Source organism: Rhineura floridana, chromosome 1, assembly GCF_030035675.1.
Source record: "Rhineura floridana isolate rRhiFlo1 chromosome 1, rRhiFlo1.hap2, whole genome shotgun sequence".
Lineage (NCBI taxonomy): Eukaryota > Metazoa > Chordata > Lepidosauria > Squamata > Rhineuridae > Rhineura > Rhineura floridana.
Window position 1 is genome coordinate 117,356,986 of NC_084480.1, and position 18,467 is coordinate 117,375,452.

The following is an 18,467-nucleotide window of genomic DNA, read 5'->3' on the forward strand; positions in this document are numbered from 1 at the left end:
GGAGTGTCAATACCTTGGCAGAGTCATTAACCAAAATGGAGACAATAGTCAAGAAATCAGAAGAAGGCTAGAACTGGTGGGGGCAGCTGTGAGAGAAGAAAGGTCCTCAAATGCAAAGATGTATCACTGTACACCAAAGTCAGGATCATTCAGACTATGGTATTCCCGATCTCTATGTATGGATGTGAAAGTTGGACAGTGAAAAAAGTGGACAATCACTTGGACAGTGCAAAATCAACTCATTTGAAATGTGGTGTTGGAGGAGAGCTTTGCAGATACCATGGACCACAAAAAGACAAATAACTGGTGTTAGAACAAACTAAACCAGAACTATCACTAGAAGCTAAAATTATGAAACTGAGGTTATCATACTTTGGACACATAATGAGAAGACATGATTCACTAGAAAAGACAATAATGCTGGGGAAAACAGAACGGAGTAGAAAAAGAGGAAGGCCAAACAAGAGATGGATTGATACCATAAAGGAAGCCACAGACCTGAACCTACAAGATCTGAACAGGGTGGTTTATGACAGATGCTGTTGCAGGTCGCCAATTCATAGCTTGCCATAAGTTGTAATCGACTTGAAGGCACATAACAACAACATCTAAACTGGAAGGGCTGCAGTGGTAGGAAGTTTAAAGATGTATGGTATTGCTTCAAAATCCATTACTAATTTCAGATATACAAATGGCCACTATCTCACAGTAAAAGATTCCACCAATTCACCACAATGCTTCATTTTAACAATGAGAGAGCATAAGACCTCTACCGGACTAAACAAAAGGTCCTCCTAGTCCAGCATCCTATTTCCCCACAATCGCAAAGCACATGCCTCTGGGAAGTCCACAGGCAGGATATGAGCACATCGGCCTCTGCTGCTGCTTTTCCTCTGATCTTGCCTCTGATCCGGGAGGGGGACTATCGTGACCACTGATAGACTTTTACCTCCATTTGTGTTCTAAGCCATTTTAAAACCATCTAAACTAGTCACTATTATCACAACTTGTGCCAGCAAATTTCATACATTGATTATACACTGTGTCAAGTAGTAGTTTCTCCTGCCCTTGAACATACTGCCAGGAAATCTTATCTGTCCTCAAAGTTTTAGCTTACCTTGAGGTCATGTTTCAGCAACAAATCACAGCCAGTCCTCATTCTGGGTTAAGATTTCTCAGTGGTGAGGGAAAGAGATGCTCAGAAACACTCTTTGTTTTACTGCTTACTTGCCATTATTTACTTATTAAGCATCTAACAGGCACCATACAGAAACAAAAATACAAACAAATACAAATCTTTAAAAATCCTACATAAAGAAGGTAAAAAAAGGTGTCCTCGCACTTGTAGTGCGAGTCGTTTCCGACTCTTAGGGTGACGTCTTGCGACGTTTACTAGGCAGACCGTATATATGGGGTGTGATTGCCAGTTCCTTCCCCGGCCTTTCTTTACCCCCCAGCATGTGCCAGGTACTCATTTTACCGACCACGGATGGATGGAAGGCTGAGTGGACCTCGACCCCTTCTACTGGAGATTTGACTTCCTCCTTCCGTTGGAATCGAACTCTGGCGTGAGCAGAGCTTTCAGCTGCGTTACCGCCACTTACCACTCTGCGCCACGGTAGTCAATATCATTATCTAATCAATAATAAATTAAGAAAAGGCTAGATCAAATAAATTGAATATGGGACGGTTTTTGGAAAGATCTAGGGACTAGGTTGACCTGGACTGGACTAGAGTGCACTTCCAGTTTGTTTCTGGACAAACTGTAATATGAACAATCTACTAAATACTGTAATTTTTGCATTGTACTGTACTGGCTATATTGTTTATTGTATTTTATCATGTTTTATTGTACGCCGCCTAGAGTGGCCACTGGCTAGATAGGCGGCCTATAAATTAAAGTTTATTATTATTATTATTATTATTATTATTATTATTATCCAATTCAAGGTGCTAGGTTTTACTTTAAAACCCTACACAGCTTACAACCACAGTGCCTAACAGAAGGCCTACTCTCTATGTGCCTACCTCTACTCTAAGGTCATCTACAGGGGCCCTTCTCTGTCCCTCAATCTGAAGTCACGAGAAGATCTTTTTAGTGGTGGGCCCTTTCTATGTAACACTCTCACTAGGAAAGCTTGCACCAAATCAAGAATTTTCTGTTTTCCCAGGCCTTTTAAGAGCTGCTTTTAAATTCCTGTGGTACAGTTACTGGTTTTAATATACATATTTGATGGCTGTTTTAATCCATTCTATATATAGTATTTTATTGTGCTAGTTTTATATTTGGATTTTTATGCTGGTTGTCTCTTAAGTTTATTGTGGTTTTATCCAATGAAGCTGAAAGTTAGAAGAATGTTAGACTTCTTCACACAGCACATAGTTAAACTATGGAATTTGCTCCAATAAGAAACAGTGGTGGCCACCAACTTAGAAGGCTTTAAAAGAGGTGATTAGACAAATTCATGGAGGATAAGGCTATTGTTCTACCTCCACTGTTGGACGCATGCCAGTTGCTGGGAATCACAAGTGGGTAGAGTGCTATTGCATTCACATCCTGCTTTTGGGTTTCCTCTGGGCATCTGGGTGGCTACTGTGAGAACAGGATGTTGGACTAGATGGGTCATTAGCCTGATCCAGAAAGCTCTTCTTATGTTCTTATTGTAGCAGAGTTTTATTGTTAAGCCTTTATTCTCTTTTTATTTGTATGATGCCTGGATAATTTATTTCATGAGACATTTCATTAATATAATATGCTAAATAAGAAAAAGAAATAAGAGAGCAAAGGCAGAAAACAAGTAGGACCTGCAACAAAATATTGCAGTTTGTGTCTGTGCGTGTGTGTAGGGCTCCTGTTCAGGATTCCTGCTGTCCAGCCAGGCTCTCCTGCAGGATAATTCATTCCAACCGCCCCTCCCATTTTCCCCTCAACTCAATTGTCTATGGCCACTGACTATGCTTATGAGGTTGCATTGGGCTGCTTTTGGGTTCTCCTTGCTTACAATCTCATTTCTAACATTTTTTGTGCTTCTGACAATCTTGGAGTTCCCCAAGTCTGGACCTCCCTCTTGTGTGTAGATGGTGCCATTTTGGCTACTTAAGGGTCAGCGCTCAAAGAATCAGTTCATTATTGATATATAGGATGAGGGACAAGGGTAAATAATTTAATGCAGCGGCCAGACTGGTAACAGGGACCAGACAGTTCGAACATATAAAACCGACTCTGGCCCACTTGCATTGGCTGCCTGTATGTTTCCAAGCTCGATTCAAGTTGCTGGTCTTAACCTATAAAGCCTTACATGGCTTAGGACCACAATACCTGATGGACCGCCTCTCCCAACATGAACCCACCCGTACACTACGCTCAACATCTAAGGCCCTCCTCCGGGTGCCTACTCGGAGGGAAGCTGGGAGTCTGGCAACAAGAGAGAGGGCCTTCTCAGTGGTGGCCCCCAAATTATGGAATGATCTTTATGACGAGGTGCCAGCACTGTTATCTTTTCGGCACCAGGTCAAGACTTTCCTCTTCTCCCAGGCATTTTAGTATGTGTTTTTAAATTGTTTTTAATTTTTTTAAATTGTGTTTTTAAATTAGTTTTTGTGTTTTAAAATTTGTATATTCGTTTTTATTGTTTTTAATTGCTGTAAACCTTCCAGAGAGCTTTGACTATGGGGCGGCATATAAATGTAATAAATAAATAAATAAATAAAAGTTAAAAATTTAAATTTTAAGCTGTCATGACTTCGTACACTGATGTTCCAGGATAGATTTCCAGCATTCCAGAACAGATCCCATGATCTTACCATAATAGTTTATCAGCTTAACAGGCGAGCTTACTTTCTACCTAATTTGCTGTTTGACTCTCGAACGTTTAGGGTTGGTTTTCAGATTTTTTAAAAAATGTATTTGCTTGTCAGACCAGCAACTTTTGTCTTTCACAATTCATACTATCCCATGTGAAGTGGAATAAAGAAGGATGTCAAAAATAATAACTATGGACAAAAGATTTCCCTGGAAAGATGACTTCTCCCTCCTAAAACATAATAAGAAGCATCCTTGTCCTATTACTTATTTACATTGCAGCTGCGAAATGTACTCACCGTGGAAATCCACCAAGTTTTCCTGAATAGGGTTTCAAAGGGCTTTTTATGACTGATTTTACTATTTGTTTGGCTTTTGCTGACTCGGATAAAAATTTTAATTGTTGCTTATTATGTTTACATGCCACCTTATGAAAAAATATTTTTAAGGGTGGCATATAAATGACTGAAACAAGCAATCAAACTTTCTGGTTAAGAAGAATGCTGGTAAATTTTCTCACGTGGTTCCTTTCACGCCCAGCCCCAGAGAGATATGAGAACAGTGAACTGGCTGCAAAACTAATGTGCCATGTGCAGAGGGGGTGGAGCAATGCCACTGAATGCACAGCTCCTCCCCCAATGCCTCCTCTTGTGCCCGCCCACCCAGAACACAGTGTGAGCTTCATTGGTTGCTAGTTTCTGGAGCTGTAGGGTTTTTTTCCTCTGCTGGCCCAACTTGCCCGACTGGGGTTTGTTTCACTTAAATCATACTGGTCTGTTGGCAAGCCTGGATATAGGGCGGTTGTCAATGCAGGGCAGATTGGCAGATGCAGTTCAGGTTCAAGGGAGGACAAAAATGACAATGAAAAATTCAGTGAGCACCCTGAGGCATCGGTTAAGATGAAAGGAAGCTTCCTCGTACCTGTCCTTTTCAAGGCCACAAGGCTAGAGGGGACAGGCATTTGGGGTTTACCTGACTCACCCACACAAAGCCGTGAAGCCCAGGGGAAGGGGAGTAGTAGTGATGCAGTAGATCCTCCTCAGCACATTAATGAGAGGGCCATAAAGAGTCATGGTAGGTGAAAGACTAGCCATTGGTCCTAAGCCAGACAAGCTTGCCCAGAAAAGGGTGAGGTACAAGGTGGAAAGCTCCTCTACCTCAGTCTGATAGGGCAGGGGTGGGGAACTTTTGGCCCTCCAGACATTTCTGAACTACAAATCCCATCAATCCCAGCAAGCATAGCCAATGGCCAGCAACATCTGGAGGGCCAAGGGTTCCTTATCCCTGTGTATCCCCATCAAAGGCCAAGAGTTATTTATGTTAGACTGTTTGCTCATTGCAGACTGTTTGCTTATTTATTTAATAGTTAAATAAACCTCCAAGCTATGTGTCTTGGCTTTTTATTCTGGGAGTAGAAGAGCAAATAACCCTTTTGAATTCAGTCCTCTAGAAAGTATTTGTACCAAAAAGAAACCAGTTTCACATAACAGCTGCAACACATAAGCCACTTCGAATGTGGTGGTGACTGTCACCATTTGCCTAGGCACTCATATGGAGTCAATAGCTCAGTCAATTCTTTCTATGCCACTGCAAACATACAACAAAGAATGATATATGGCAGACTTTCCCAACCTTTGGATCCCTAGATGTTGTTGGACTACAATTCCCATCAGTCTCAGCCAACATGGCCAATGTTCAAGAATTATGGAAACTTAGTTCAGCAACATCTGGGGACCCAAAGGCTGGGAAACGCAGATTTATAGCATGGAGTAAAGAGAGCTACTTCACATAAATGCCTCATTACATAGTGATGTCTGCTACATGAGGCCTGTTAACACATTCACAAAAAGTCTTAATAGCTCAATAAGACACAATTCTTACCTATCATAGTATGTGTAGGGGAGATTGCATGTACTGGTTATATGCCTACAGGACTCCATGTGTGTGTGCAACATGTATTATGCCAAACAAGTGCAGGCAAAGTGAGGCTGGATAGGGGCACACGTAGACAAGTGTAATCCTACTGTTTGTTGAGTTTGCAGTATTGCAAATGAGGTAATAAGCCTTTGGAGTTATTTCAATTAGCCTCCACATAGCAGCCACAATATATAGCCCTAAATGCTCAGTTTTACCAGTATATTGCTCAATGTTTGACAACAACCATGTGCTTTTTAAAGAAAAGCACCAAATTTACATCATTTGGGGACTAAAACATGGTGATCATTTTCAGATATTTGGGTATATGATATTATACATGCACAGATGTTTGAGCTTGGTGTAATAATCATTTATTATAAAGGCACCAAATACATGTCTGTGCTTTTAAACAATGCAAATTGTATTCAACTAAGTTCTGTTCATAGTAGACCTGTTATAATGAATGGACCAAGTTAGTCATATCAATTTATTTTAATGGACTGCTCCAAGTATGACTAAAGATGGATACAACCCTTACATTTGTGCAATAAATGCATCATGATCATTTTCAGATATTGGGACATGTGGTGTTTATTGCACATGTGCACACATGCACAACTGATTAAACTAATTTTCTGTGTTCAATACAACACAGAGACTTATACATATTAAACAAGATGATATAATCACAGTTCACAAAATCTTTTAAAACACCAGGATAACTATGAACAAATCATACCATTGTAATTTATAGATTTCCCCCCACATAATCACATGTGCACATGCACAAACATTTCAAATAATATGATACTGCACAGGTTCATAGAAATCAAGTAGAAATTTGGACATATGTTGTTAAAAAGTGATATTTGATATGGTGGAAGAACCACTATATATCAGATTCTAAGAAAGGTACAGCCAGGGCAAAACAAGGAAAGGGAATGCAGTGAAATTTGTAGGTCAGGGGTATGGTGAACATCCAGCTCATGCACCTGGTCCATCCACTCCCAGCTATTTTCTATGGCAGGAGTTCCCAAACTGTGGTCCACAAACCACCAGTGGTCCAAAAACTTTATTCAGGTGGTCTGCAGCATGTCTGTGGATTTTTAGTTGAATAGATGGGAGACAGCATATTAATTATATTAAATACTCTTATTCAGTTATAATTGTATTTTATTGCTTCTTTTATATCTCATATTGTACTTGATTGCATTACAATTTGATTTCTATGAAATTCAGATTGTAATACAACAAAATAAAATATATAAGGAATAGACAAGATGCACGCCTCGCAACAACTAGAAGCCGTGCTTTCAGGGTAGTGGGCCCAAGCCTGTTGAACTCTCTCCAGTCCCAGCTAAGATTAGATGGGCACCCTCCTTGTAGAACTTCAGGCATGATTAAGACTTTCTTGTTCCAGCAGTCATTTTAATGTAGTGTTTGGTTTTATGATTGTTTTATTGTTTATTTTATATTTGGCTTTGGTTTTTATGTACACCTCTTAGAAGTGCAAATGATTAAGCAGTATATAAATGTATAAAATAAAATAAAAGTAACAAAAGTACAATTAAAAATTATAATTTCTAGCACAGTGCTTTATAATTGCTACAACAGGCAGAAAAATCACTGTGGTCCGCTAAGACTCTCAGGAATTTTCAACTAGTCCATGGGGAGAAAAGTTTGGGAACCACTGTTCTGTGGCTCCCCCAACCGCAACAAGAATTTGGTGGCAGCAACAACAACAAAAGTACGCAATCATTCCACAATGGGGATGCAACTTGTCCACTCACCACAAAAAGTCATCTGAAGGGGGGGGGGAGACAATAACACCCTCCATGAGCCTATCTGCTTGGAGGAAGGGGCTGTATGGCTCTTTGTGTGTGTGTGTGTGTGCTTGGGGTTGCCATGCCCACTTTTGGACACACACCTCTGCTGGCACGTAGTCCTGGAGGATAGGCCAAAGTTGAAGGTGCCCTTTGTGCCAAAAAAGGTTGGCTACCACTTTTGCTGTAGGGTCTGCACCTGTACTAGGAAACTAGACTAGCTAGAAACTAGGACTTCTTTTGTATAGAGAGCAGGAAGCAAGAGCAACTCAGCTTCCTCTTAAAACTACGCATCCAATCATCTGATGAGACAGACAATGAACAAGAATTACAGTGCCCAGTCAGAATATCTCTGCGATCGAAATGGAGCATAAGGAATCAGGTGCACCTTAAAGTACTTTGGGCCCAAGTTATTTAGCGCTTTGTGAAACAGCACAAGAACTTTGAACTTCGCCTGGTAGCAGATCGGTAACCAGTGGACCTTTTACCAGGGTAGAGGAAGAGGAGACACATGGCTACTGCTTTCAGTATTAACCACATTGCTCTCATAACATCTTCTATTTTGTATCAGTAAGCAGATCAATCACATTTTGCTATCTTCTCACAAGTAAACCCAGATGGGGGAGTTCACTAGACCATTCAGTAGAGGAAAGGTGATATGGGAAATATGTCTATTGCTATAAGGTGGAAAGAAAACATAAAACCCCTTTTGTGTGTTTACCATCTGTTGGTAATTCTTGAAGTTGAACAAATCCCATGGTATGCTCCGCACTTACATTTTAGACACATCATTATTACACAGGGAGGAATTAAAAGGAAGCATTGCATGAAGTAAAGGGCTCTTACACCACTAGATTATGCCCTGGGGAGACTGCTTAGCCTCAATGTACATAAACAAGCAACTGACATACCTCCTTAATAACAACAAAATACCAAAACCCCACATATTAGAAGAGTTTGGAGGCAAATTGCTATTTCATTCAGCAACAGTGAACAAAATCCGCCCCCCATCAGTATGTAGGTGGGACTGTATTCTTAGTCCAACAATTGCTTTGGTTTGGGGAAAACATTTCAAAGGCCTTTAATTAACAAGCACACTTCACTCACAATGGAAGTTAATGCTATGTTTGAGAACTACCAGTCCACCTCTCCAAAGAGCAGTCACTCCCAATAAGTCCCTCCTCTTCTCCAAGTTCCCAAAAATTCCCATGCAATGAAATTTGAATTCCACATACCTGTGGGGTTAGCTTCCCAGCCCTCTGTGTGATTGGCTCATTCATCACAACTTCTACTTTGCAAGCATCCTTCTCTTGAGGGATGGAAAACTGCAGGTCCTCTTGGGACAGGAAGATAGACTGACCCTTCATCACTTTCACCCCGCGGTTGACATTGACAAAGGAGGAGCAGATGCCTCTCAGATTAAGAGCAAAAAGCAAAAGGAGCCAGCTGTTCTCTAAAGCCTTCATGGTGTGGTTAGCAAAGGAGTAACCCCTTTAAAAAAAGGGGGTATTTTCTTTGTCCTTCCAGAGAAGTGTCACCATCTAATCAAGACATCAGGCTACAGTGTCCCACATGTGCTCTGTTAGAAATATATCCTGCATAGTGAAATTTGGACCAGGAGGCCTTTCAAAGTATCCTCAGGTTAATTAGCTCATGGATCAATCCCAGCATTTAGAACAATGAACACATTTTTTTCCCGAAATCTGGGGAAAGGGAGAAGAAAGAAAAAAATAACAGAAAGAAAGCTATTGTGTATCTTCTGAAACATGACCATCATGCTTTGGCATTTCCCATAATCATATTTCATTTCATTTCAGACAGCAAATTAGCTAGGCTGGTATGGGACAGGCAGCCTAGGGGCCATGTATCTTATCCAGACTGGTGAGGTTTTTTTCTCCATGTGCTGAGCACCAATCAGTCAAGGTATTTTTAAAGTCATTGTTGCGTGTCCAAAAGGGGAACCAGTCCTAGCTTTTGGACACCCAGTGGACACAAATGGGACACATAACATTTAATTAATGAACCAAGAACACAAATTCAGATTGGAAGCCACTGAAACACGGACTAGAGGTATGAAATTTTAGTGAAATTGAATAGAAACAGTAGAACATGGGGCACATTACACAATAATTCTTAGGGTTCTTACAAACCACCAGTCTTTCTGAAAAACTTCTTAACACAATCTTTCTCCCTATGCACTGTGGTGTCTGGTTCTTTGTATCTTCATTCTTTTTTCGTAAGAATGCTGCTACAGCAGGGTGTGGATCATAAACAGCAGTTTTTAATTTTAATTTGCTTTTTAATTCATGTATTTACTGGTGGGTGGGCAGGCTAATAGGAATTTTGTTAGACTAGTAACTTGTGTAAATGTATTTGCAAGATAATATTCACTCTTTGATTTTTTATTATTATGACTATTATTTTTAGTTTGAACCACTTTCACCTCAGTCCAAAAGGCTTGTACATGGTAGAGAGACTTCCACATGCAAGCCATTTGAATGAAAAAATGGGCACCCAGTAAAAAGTCCTTTAAAAAAATCTTTTTGAAAAATTCTTCTGAAAAAAAGGTTTTTTAAAAAAATGTTTTTCGAGATGTTTTGTTTAAATGTATTTTAAAGTCTGTTTTTGTGATGTTTTAAAGTGTTCTTAATGCCTTTGTTTGCCGCCCTGGGCTCCTGCTGGAAGGGTGGGATATAAATCACATAATAACTAAATAAATAAAATGTCCTACAGTCAGTTCCAGCACAGAGATCTCCTGGACGTTACATGAAGACATTTGGTGCCAGAGACAGAAAATCCAAATCACACAGTAAAATATAATAAACTAAAGAACTGGCACTTTCCTGCCATTGAATGTTACCTCAAGATTTTCTGCTTGAGGAAGGTCATCTCATGCTGCCTAATACCAGAACCAGCCCTGATTATGGATGTGACGGAATGAAAATAAGTGACCCACACTTCTTTTTATACTTCTCCTTTCACCAGCTTTTATTCATCTCCCACATTGGGAGATAAGAAACGTCTTCCAGATATGGATCTCATGCATTTTCCAGAAGATGTTGGGAATAGCTTTTGTACTCTTGTCAGTGTCCATCCATGAAGTGCAAGATCCTGGGCAAGATCTTGGAACGAGTGGTTGCTGCCCAGCTCCCGGCGCTATTGGATGAAACCGATTATCTAGATCCATTTCAATCGGGTTTTAGGCCCGGTTTTAGCACCGAGACAGCCTTGGTCGCCCTGTACAATGATTTATGTCGGGAGAGGGACGGAGGGAGTGTAACTCTGTTGATTCTCCTTGATCTCTCAGCGGCTTTTGATACCATCGACCATGGTATCCTTCTGGAGAGGCTCGTGGAGTTGGGAGTTGGGGGCAATGCTTGGCAGTGGTTCCGCTCCTACCTGGCGGGTCGTCTCCAGAAGGTAGTGCTTGGGGAACATTGCTCGACACCGTGGGCTCTCCAATGTGGAGTCCCGCAGGGGTCAGTTCTGTCCCCCATGCTTTTTAACATCTACATGAAGCCACTGAGTGTGGTCATCAGGAGTTCTGGAGTGCGTTGCCACCAGTACGCTGATGACACGCAGCTCTATTTCTCCTTTTCATCTTCTTCAGGTGAGGCTGTCAATGTGCTGAACCGTTGCCTGGCTGCGATAATGGACTGGATGAGAGCTGACAAACTGAGGCTCAATCCAGACAAGACTGAGATGCTGTTGGTGGGAGGTTTCTCTGATCAGATGGTGGATATCCACCCTGTTCTGGACGGGGTTACACTCCCCCTGAAGGAGCGGGTTCGTAGTCTGGGAGTACTCTTAGATCCTTCCCTGTCACTCGAGGCTCAAGTAGCCTCAGTGGCATGAAATGTGTTCTACCAACTTCGGTTGGTAGCCCAGCTACGTCCCTATCTGGACAGGGAGGACCTCACTTCAGTTGTCCATGCTCTGGTAACCTCTCGATTGGATTACTGCAATGCGCTCTACGTAGGGCTGCCTTTGAAGACGGTCCGGAAACTACAGCTAGTGCAAAATGCGGCGGCCAGGCTGATAACGAGGACCAGGCAGTCCGAACATATAACACCTGTTCTGGCCCGCTTGCACTGGCTACCTATATGTTTCCGGGCCAGATTCAAAGTGTTGGTTTTAACCTATAAAGCCTTATACGGTGCAGGACCACAATACCTCCTGGAACGCCTCTCCCGATATGAACCTGCCCGTACACTACGTTCAACATCAAAGGCCCTCCTCCGAGTTCCGACTTATAGAGAGGCTCGGAGGATGGTTACCAGAACCAGGGCCTTCTCAGTGGTGGCCCCTGAATTGTGGAATAGTCTTCCCGTTGAGGTGTGCTTGGCGCCGACATTGCTATCTTTTCGGCGCCAAGTTAAAATCTTTCTCTTTGCTCAGGCATTTTAGTTTAATATGTTCAATTTGGTTTTAGATTTGTGGATTTTTATATATATGTTTTTGTACCGATTTATGTGATTTTATTGTATATACTTTCTGTTGTACACCGCCCAGAGAGCTATGCTAGTGGGGCGGTATAAAAATTTAACAAATAAATAAATAAATAAATAAATAAATATGGTGAGAAGGAACTCACAGTACAATGCTGCATGTCATAAGCTAAGTTGTACTACACATTACAGTGCGGAACGGGGAACTGAACAGGAGTCTGTGACTTGGTTACTCCATAATGTGTAGCTTAGTACAGATCAACTGAGAACATAGGAAGACACTGCTGGATCAGACCAAAGGCCCATCTAGTCCAGCATCCTGTTCTCAAAGTGGCCAGCAGATGCCTACAGGGAGTCTGAAATCAGGATCTGAATACAACAGGAGTCTCCGACAGTGGAAGTATAACATAGCTATTGTGGCTTGTAGCCTTGTCCTCCATGAATTTGTCTAATCTTCTTTTAAAGCCATCCAAGTTGGTGGTCATCACTACCTCTTGTGGGAGCCAATTCCATGGTTTAACTACAATCTATCTGAAGAGCTACCTCCTTTTGTCTGCTCTGCATCTTCCAATATTCTGCTCCACTGGATGGTCCCTGAGTTCTAGCATTATGAGAGAAGGCAAAAAAGTCTCCCTATCCACTTACTCCTCCACACCATATATAATTTTATACACCTCTATCATGTCTTCCATTGCTCAGCTTTTTTCAGAACAAAAAGCCCCAACTCCTCATACGGGAGTTGCTCTAGCCCCATGATCACTTTGGTTGCCCCTTTCTGAACCTTTTCAAGCTCTACAACATCCTTTTCTGAAGATATTGCCTGCCCACAGTACCAAAGGAGGGATGTCACTGCTCATCCATCCCAAATTGCCTAAAAATGCGTGCAAAACTAAAGCTTGAAATGGATGAGTAAGGCTCCGTTCACACAGGCATTAATATCACTTGATGACTCACAGCTCAGGGTGTGAACTGGCTCTACATTACACTTGAGATGAGACCTGGCTGATGTGAAAGTTTTGTCTGTGGTGTTTTATCTGTTATAGCTTACTTATTCACGCATGCAGTCATGACTTCATGCTGCAATAGGCAAGGGGTGTGTGAACCAGCTTTTAGAGGAGTTCCAGATTAAGATGATAATGTAATCATACTTCCTGTATGAAAACCAAGGCTGTAAAAAAATGATAATAAAGCCACCACTAAAATCCAGTCATCTCTATGGGTTTAGTCCAGCCAGGTTGGGCACCAGATTAGCGAAGGCTGGTTTAGCCTATGGCAGGGACAGGTAGGCTATTTCCCATGAATCCCATCCCATCACCCACGCAGCTCACAGCAGAAGCAGATCCCCCTTGAAAGGCTTGGAGTGTCTTTATATAATGCTGAGCAAGCAAACAGGATCCAATTCCATACTCCGGTTTTATATGCAGTTAAAACAAATACCTCTTTCCCCTTCAAGATAAACTCCACAGAGTATCTTATTTAGCCATGGGTTGGCAGCTGGGCCCTGCATAAGTCTGGTTTTATTTCCTAAATTCTCATCTATAAATCCTGCCTATATTCATTAAAAGTGAGCAGTTTTGCACACATAAAGTATAACTTTAGGGAGGCTGTGTTTTCTGATGCTAAAAAACAAAACATCCTTGAGGACATGCAAACAGAAAGGAAAGTTAAAATAAAAATAAAAGTTCCAGCTTTGGGGGTGACCATCTGAAGTCCAATGAAGTTAAGAGGTACAATACTCTTTTCTTATATAAACAAATCACTCAAACTCCACACAGATGCACACACTCACAGATATTATTTGGTGCAGCATGCTTTACTTCTTTCAACAAGTTCACAGAGGGGTGAGTGCCTTAGAGGAAATGCATGTGTTCATAACTGGTCTGGAGGACTGTGTGCAAAGAAGAGGGTTGCATCCAATGCAGCGCAAGTGGCATTCTGCTTATGCAATGGGACTTCCCTTTTGCCTCCTCTCACTGCATCCTCCAAATGTACAAATCCTTTCCATTTTGCCTTCCATTGACACTAACGGGAGGGAAAATAAGTACTTCAGATCCAGGGCATGGGGGGGGGGGAGTGTCAATGGCCTCCTTTCCAGGCCATTGATCCAGTAGATCAAAGGCCTCCCCCATCACCCACCCACATACACAAACACCAAAAAACACCCTGTTTCTGCCCTACCACCCTTGGAGGACTACCCCTATAAAGCAGTAGAGCTTTCCACCACTGCACCAGGGTGACCTCTGCCTATGGACCTCCCTCTGTGCCAACAGAGAAGGTGGTCTACAGCATCTTCCATCTCCTCAGCCAGCTTCCCAGGAAGCGCAGGATTGCCTCCAAAGAGAAATCTGTAACTTGTAGAATATATTTTTGAATGACAAATCATAAAGTTCTTGTTATGGGCCTGAATATCTATTCACCAGTTCTATGTTAACTGAAACATCTTATTGGTTCCCTGTTTACCCCTGTCTCTCCTTCCCTCCCCTTACTCTGTTGTTTCCCCTGTGTCTAAATTTAGATTGTAAACTCCTTGGGGCAGAAACCTGTTCTCTGTAGAATACCATGCACATTTATGGTGCTGCAGAAATACTAATACTAATAATGAAATGAAATGGGAGGGAGGGAGGGTGGCATGTGATTGATGTAATGTAGTGTTTAGAGTGTTGGACTGGGACCTAGGAGACCAGGGTTCAAATCCCTGTTAATTTTGTTCATTTATATCCTGCCTTTTCCTCAGAACTGGGACTCAAGGTGGCTTACACAAATTAAAACAAATACAGTTAAAAATATATAAGTAAAACATACAGAAAGTTATAATTAACATGTAATTAAACCATCTATAGAATTAAACCCATTTAAAACATAGTGATTAAAAAACAAAATAAAAATCAACAAATCAGCACCCTATTAATAGCCCTTGCTGTCAGTTCCAAAGCTTGTTGGAACATAAAAGTTTTCACTTACTGACAGAAGGACAGCAGGGAGGGAGCCAGTCTAACCTTCCTCGGAACAAAGCCTGAGGGCAGCCACCAAGAATGCCCTCTCCCGTGTTCCCACCAGACGTGCCTGTGAGGGTAGCAGGACCAAGAGACGGGACTCCCCTGACAATTGCAGAGCTTGAACAAGCTCAAATGGGAAGATACTTGGCCATGAAATTCACTGGGTGACCTTGGGTCACGGTCTCTCCGCCTAACCTACCTCACAGGGTTGTTGTGAGAATAAAATCAGGAGGAGGGAGAACCATGTTTGTATGCCACCTTGCGCTCCTTGGAGAAAAGATGGGATACAAATGTAATAATAAATAAATAAATGAGAAACCTTCCCCAAGTTATTTTTAAGCATGTCCCCAACTCTAGTAAATGGACTATTTTAATTTTTTTAAGAAGACTGTTTGCAAACCCTTTCGCATGGCATGCTGTGCCTGCTTTTGATACCCACAACTCTTGTGAAAGAGCACTGATCACCTTAACTTGCCTCTGTTGACTTCATATACTCAGGCAGCTAACGCTTATCTGAAAATCAAAGGAAACACAACAACAGTTTAGCCACACAGCCAGCTTTTATAGAACCCTTTGACAGACTGCCACAGGCACTATTGTAATAGCAGTTGCTGGCGAACTAAGATGTTTCATTAGGAAGTGTTTTAAAAGCCTCTTGAATGTTGCCTATTCAGGTTTTAGCTGAACAGCAGGCTGCTAAATCCTTTGCAGAGGCTCATGTTGCCATTTGTGAAGGCACTTCAGCCATCAGGTTGTGCTTAGAGGAATTAACTACAGTACTGTTAACAGACAGCTTAAATGGAAAGAAGGGCACAGAGCAGTCATCATCCTGCATGTTGCTCTAAAAACCAAGGAAGATAGTGGTAAGGAGCCATTTTCATCACACCATTATGCTTCTGAAGAGGCATTTGTGTAAGCCAGTCATTCCCTTTTTCCCCCCAGAAAGACACAACACTACCACCTTGCTGAACTTAAGCGGCTGATCAGTGCCTGGATGGGTGACTGCCTGGGAACCACATGTATGTCACCTTGAGTTCCAGGATGGAAGAAGGATGGAAGATAAAGGTAAGAAAACAAACAAACAAATATTTTGTTTCTGGTATGTTTCTGCCATTTGAAAACCAATTAATGAACCAATTAGTCGTGTTCCTTTTTATATACAGACCTACTTCATTAGTAATATTATATATTGTGCTCATTAGTGAGCTGAACACACCTCCCGATGCTGCTTTTGCTCTTCCAGTAGTAGAGCAGGCCTATTGAAAGTAGTGTATTCCATTGATATCTCCGTTCTGAATAACTATAACTCAGTACCGCAGCAAATGTTTCTTGTGCTCCTGTTAGTTTAGTCCCCTGGTTTATTTCATGGCTGGGGGACCTGCGGCCCTCCAGATGTTGTTTCTGACTGTAACCCCCTCCTTCAAAACAAAATTAAATTTGCCTAAAAAGCAGTTTTACAAACGTTTGTTCTTTCTGAAAGAAGGAAAAGTTACAAGAGAACAATAAAGCTAGGAGCCAGCTGATATGTTACAGAAAAATAATATATTAAGCAGAGGTTTCTACATCTCAGCCCCAGATGGCCTCTGCAAGTCATGAAATGTACTGCTAGATTTAACCTCTGTTGCTCAACATGATACTTCAAGGAAACCTTATAAATCTGTGTTTTATCATGTCTCTTTTTAAAACTGAACAAAATATTTGAGAAAGATTTCTATTAATTTCCTACTGACACGTGGCAGAAAGGAGCTTGACAGGAATCAGTAGTTACTCTGTCAGTAACCTTTTCAAATGGAAAAAGTACTTTATAACCAATGGTGCCAATCATGTCCAGTTACACAAATAGGGTGCTGTGCAATCCAAAGTGTGTTTACTCAAAAGTTACTCAACAAGGCTTACTCCCTGATAATTGTGTTTAGGATCGCAGTCTAAATACAGTTAAAAAGTCAATGAGATATTATGCAGCCTGTGTGCTGGATTGTAGTCCATGCCTTATTTTAATAATAAAAGACAAATTCCTCCACTAAATATTTGACAAAGCTCATGAGGATTTGGCATCTTAAAATACATTCCATGTTATCTTAAGTACAGTTCATATATCCCCCTTTCTGTTTAATAAGCAGTGTGTCATACTGCTTCCAGAAATGGTTGCAAATGTTGAAAGAGGGAGAGAGAAGGGTGTTTTTCATTAAGTTTTAAAATTATCCTCCTCCCTCCCCACACACCCTTGGGACATGCTAAATTGTTAAACTGTTGCCAGTAAATATATCGTGGTACCCTTAAAAAAAACCAGGATTACTGAGCATTTCTGCCATTCTTTTAATATCCTGTTAAATTTAAGGAAACGACTGTCAGATATCGTGCTGCTCAAGATTGTTAGCTATTGGTGCCAAATGCATTATTAAGCCTGTGGCATTTCTTCTTCCAGGACTCTGGGGCTTCTGTACAGAAGCACAATTTGCCATGGAGACAGCAGAAAAGCTTGCTATGGATGTGTGTCTGTTATTCAAGGCAGACTGCTCTGAGGAGAATTTGGTCTTACTACACAAACAAGTGAAACAGGAAAGAGATCATGCAATGAGATAATATTGATTAACTGGATTTCTTAATGGCATTGTCACCGATGAGAGTTATACCCCATTCTAAACAAGTATTACTCTTAATTACATTACTAGGAAATCCTTTATGACAAGCACGGTATCATAAGCTTTGCAACATCCACAACAAGAAATTACATTTTTCTGAAAAGATGTATTCTATACTGTCCCATTTATATATGAAACTATTAGATAGAAAGGGGGAAGAACTAGGAAGGGTACTTACAGGTAACAGTAGTCCTTCAGGAGCTCCGGCACCAGAAGACACCCGCTTGGGAAGGACAATGAGAGTCAGTGACCCAATAATCTCTGGTTTAAAGGACTTGCAGAATTAGAGAGGGAGGGAGGGAGAGAGGGAAACAGGAAGAAATCCAAGGAGGCTGAGTGGGGGGGAGCTGAAATTCCAGTCTTTCTGGTCAGCTTACTTGTATTTTTTTCTTTGTACTAAACCTCCACATTAAGAATGACTCTCAGCCATGGCTGGCTGCTAGACAGCTGCTGGCTTGAAACCTTCAGAATACAAAAGCTTCAGCACTCTCTACGATGAGGACATTCTAAAGATGCCTTCAAGTGTTTACACTGAGCAATTATTTTCTGGCAGCAGGCCCTAGAACTTCCCTTTTTCTTCCTGCAAGTTGACTGCATTGGGGCTACCTCTCCTCCCAGCGACACACTGCCAAACAGGGCGTGCTGCTCACTCCTTAGCGCCACCACCTTACTCCAACTTCTGTCAGTCTGTCACTTTTTTTTATACCTTCATATTCCTTGATTCAACAGCAAATTTCAACGCCCAGAGGGGAACTTGTGAGCTGCCACTTGGCGACTCTACTATGTGGCGTGGTTTTAAAATGCTGGCCACATAGTAGCCACAATGTGTAAAGTTGCTA

General features: G+C 41.5%; 1 protein-coding gene across 12 annotated transcripts in view; it reads right to left on the reverse strand.

Annotated features, from left to right (window-relative positions):
* FREM1 (FRAS1 related extracellular matrix 1) overlaps positions 1-18,134 on the reverse strand; it is a 151,110-nt gene extending 132,976 nt beyond the window's left edge. For 10 of the 12 annotated variants that reach the window (XR_009763176.1, XM_061630186.1, XM_061630171.1 and 7 more), the window contains exons 1-2: positions 17,807-18,134; positions 8,778-9,245 (exon numbers count right to left, since the gene is read on the reverse strand). Coding sequence is in view for 10 of the 12 variants with exons in the window: in XM_061630186.1 (XP_061486170.1) it covers positions 8,778-9,008 (231 nt within the window). In the remaining 2 variants the exon portion in view is untranslated. Of the gene's footprint in view, positions 1-8,777; positions 9,246-15,451; positions 15,500-17,806 lie in introns of those variants that run through there. The other 2 variants (XM_061630151.1, XM_061630179.1) reach the window with 2 other exon arrangements.
* Between the last annotated feature and the right edge of the window lie 333 nt (positions 18,135-18,467).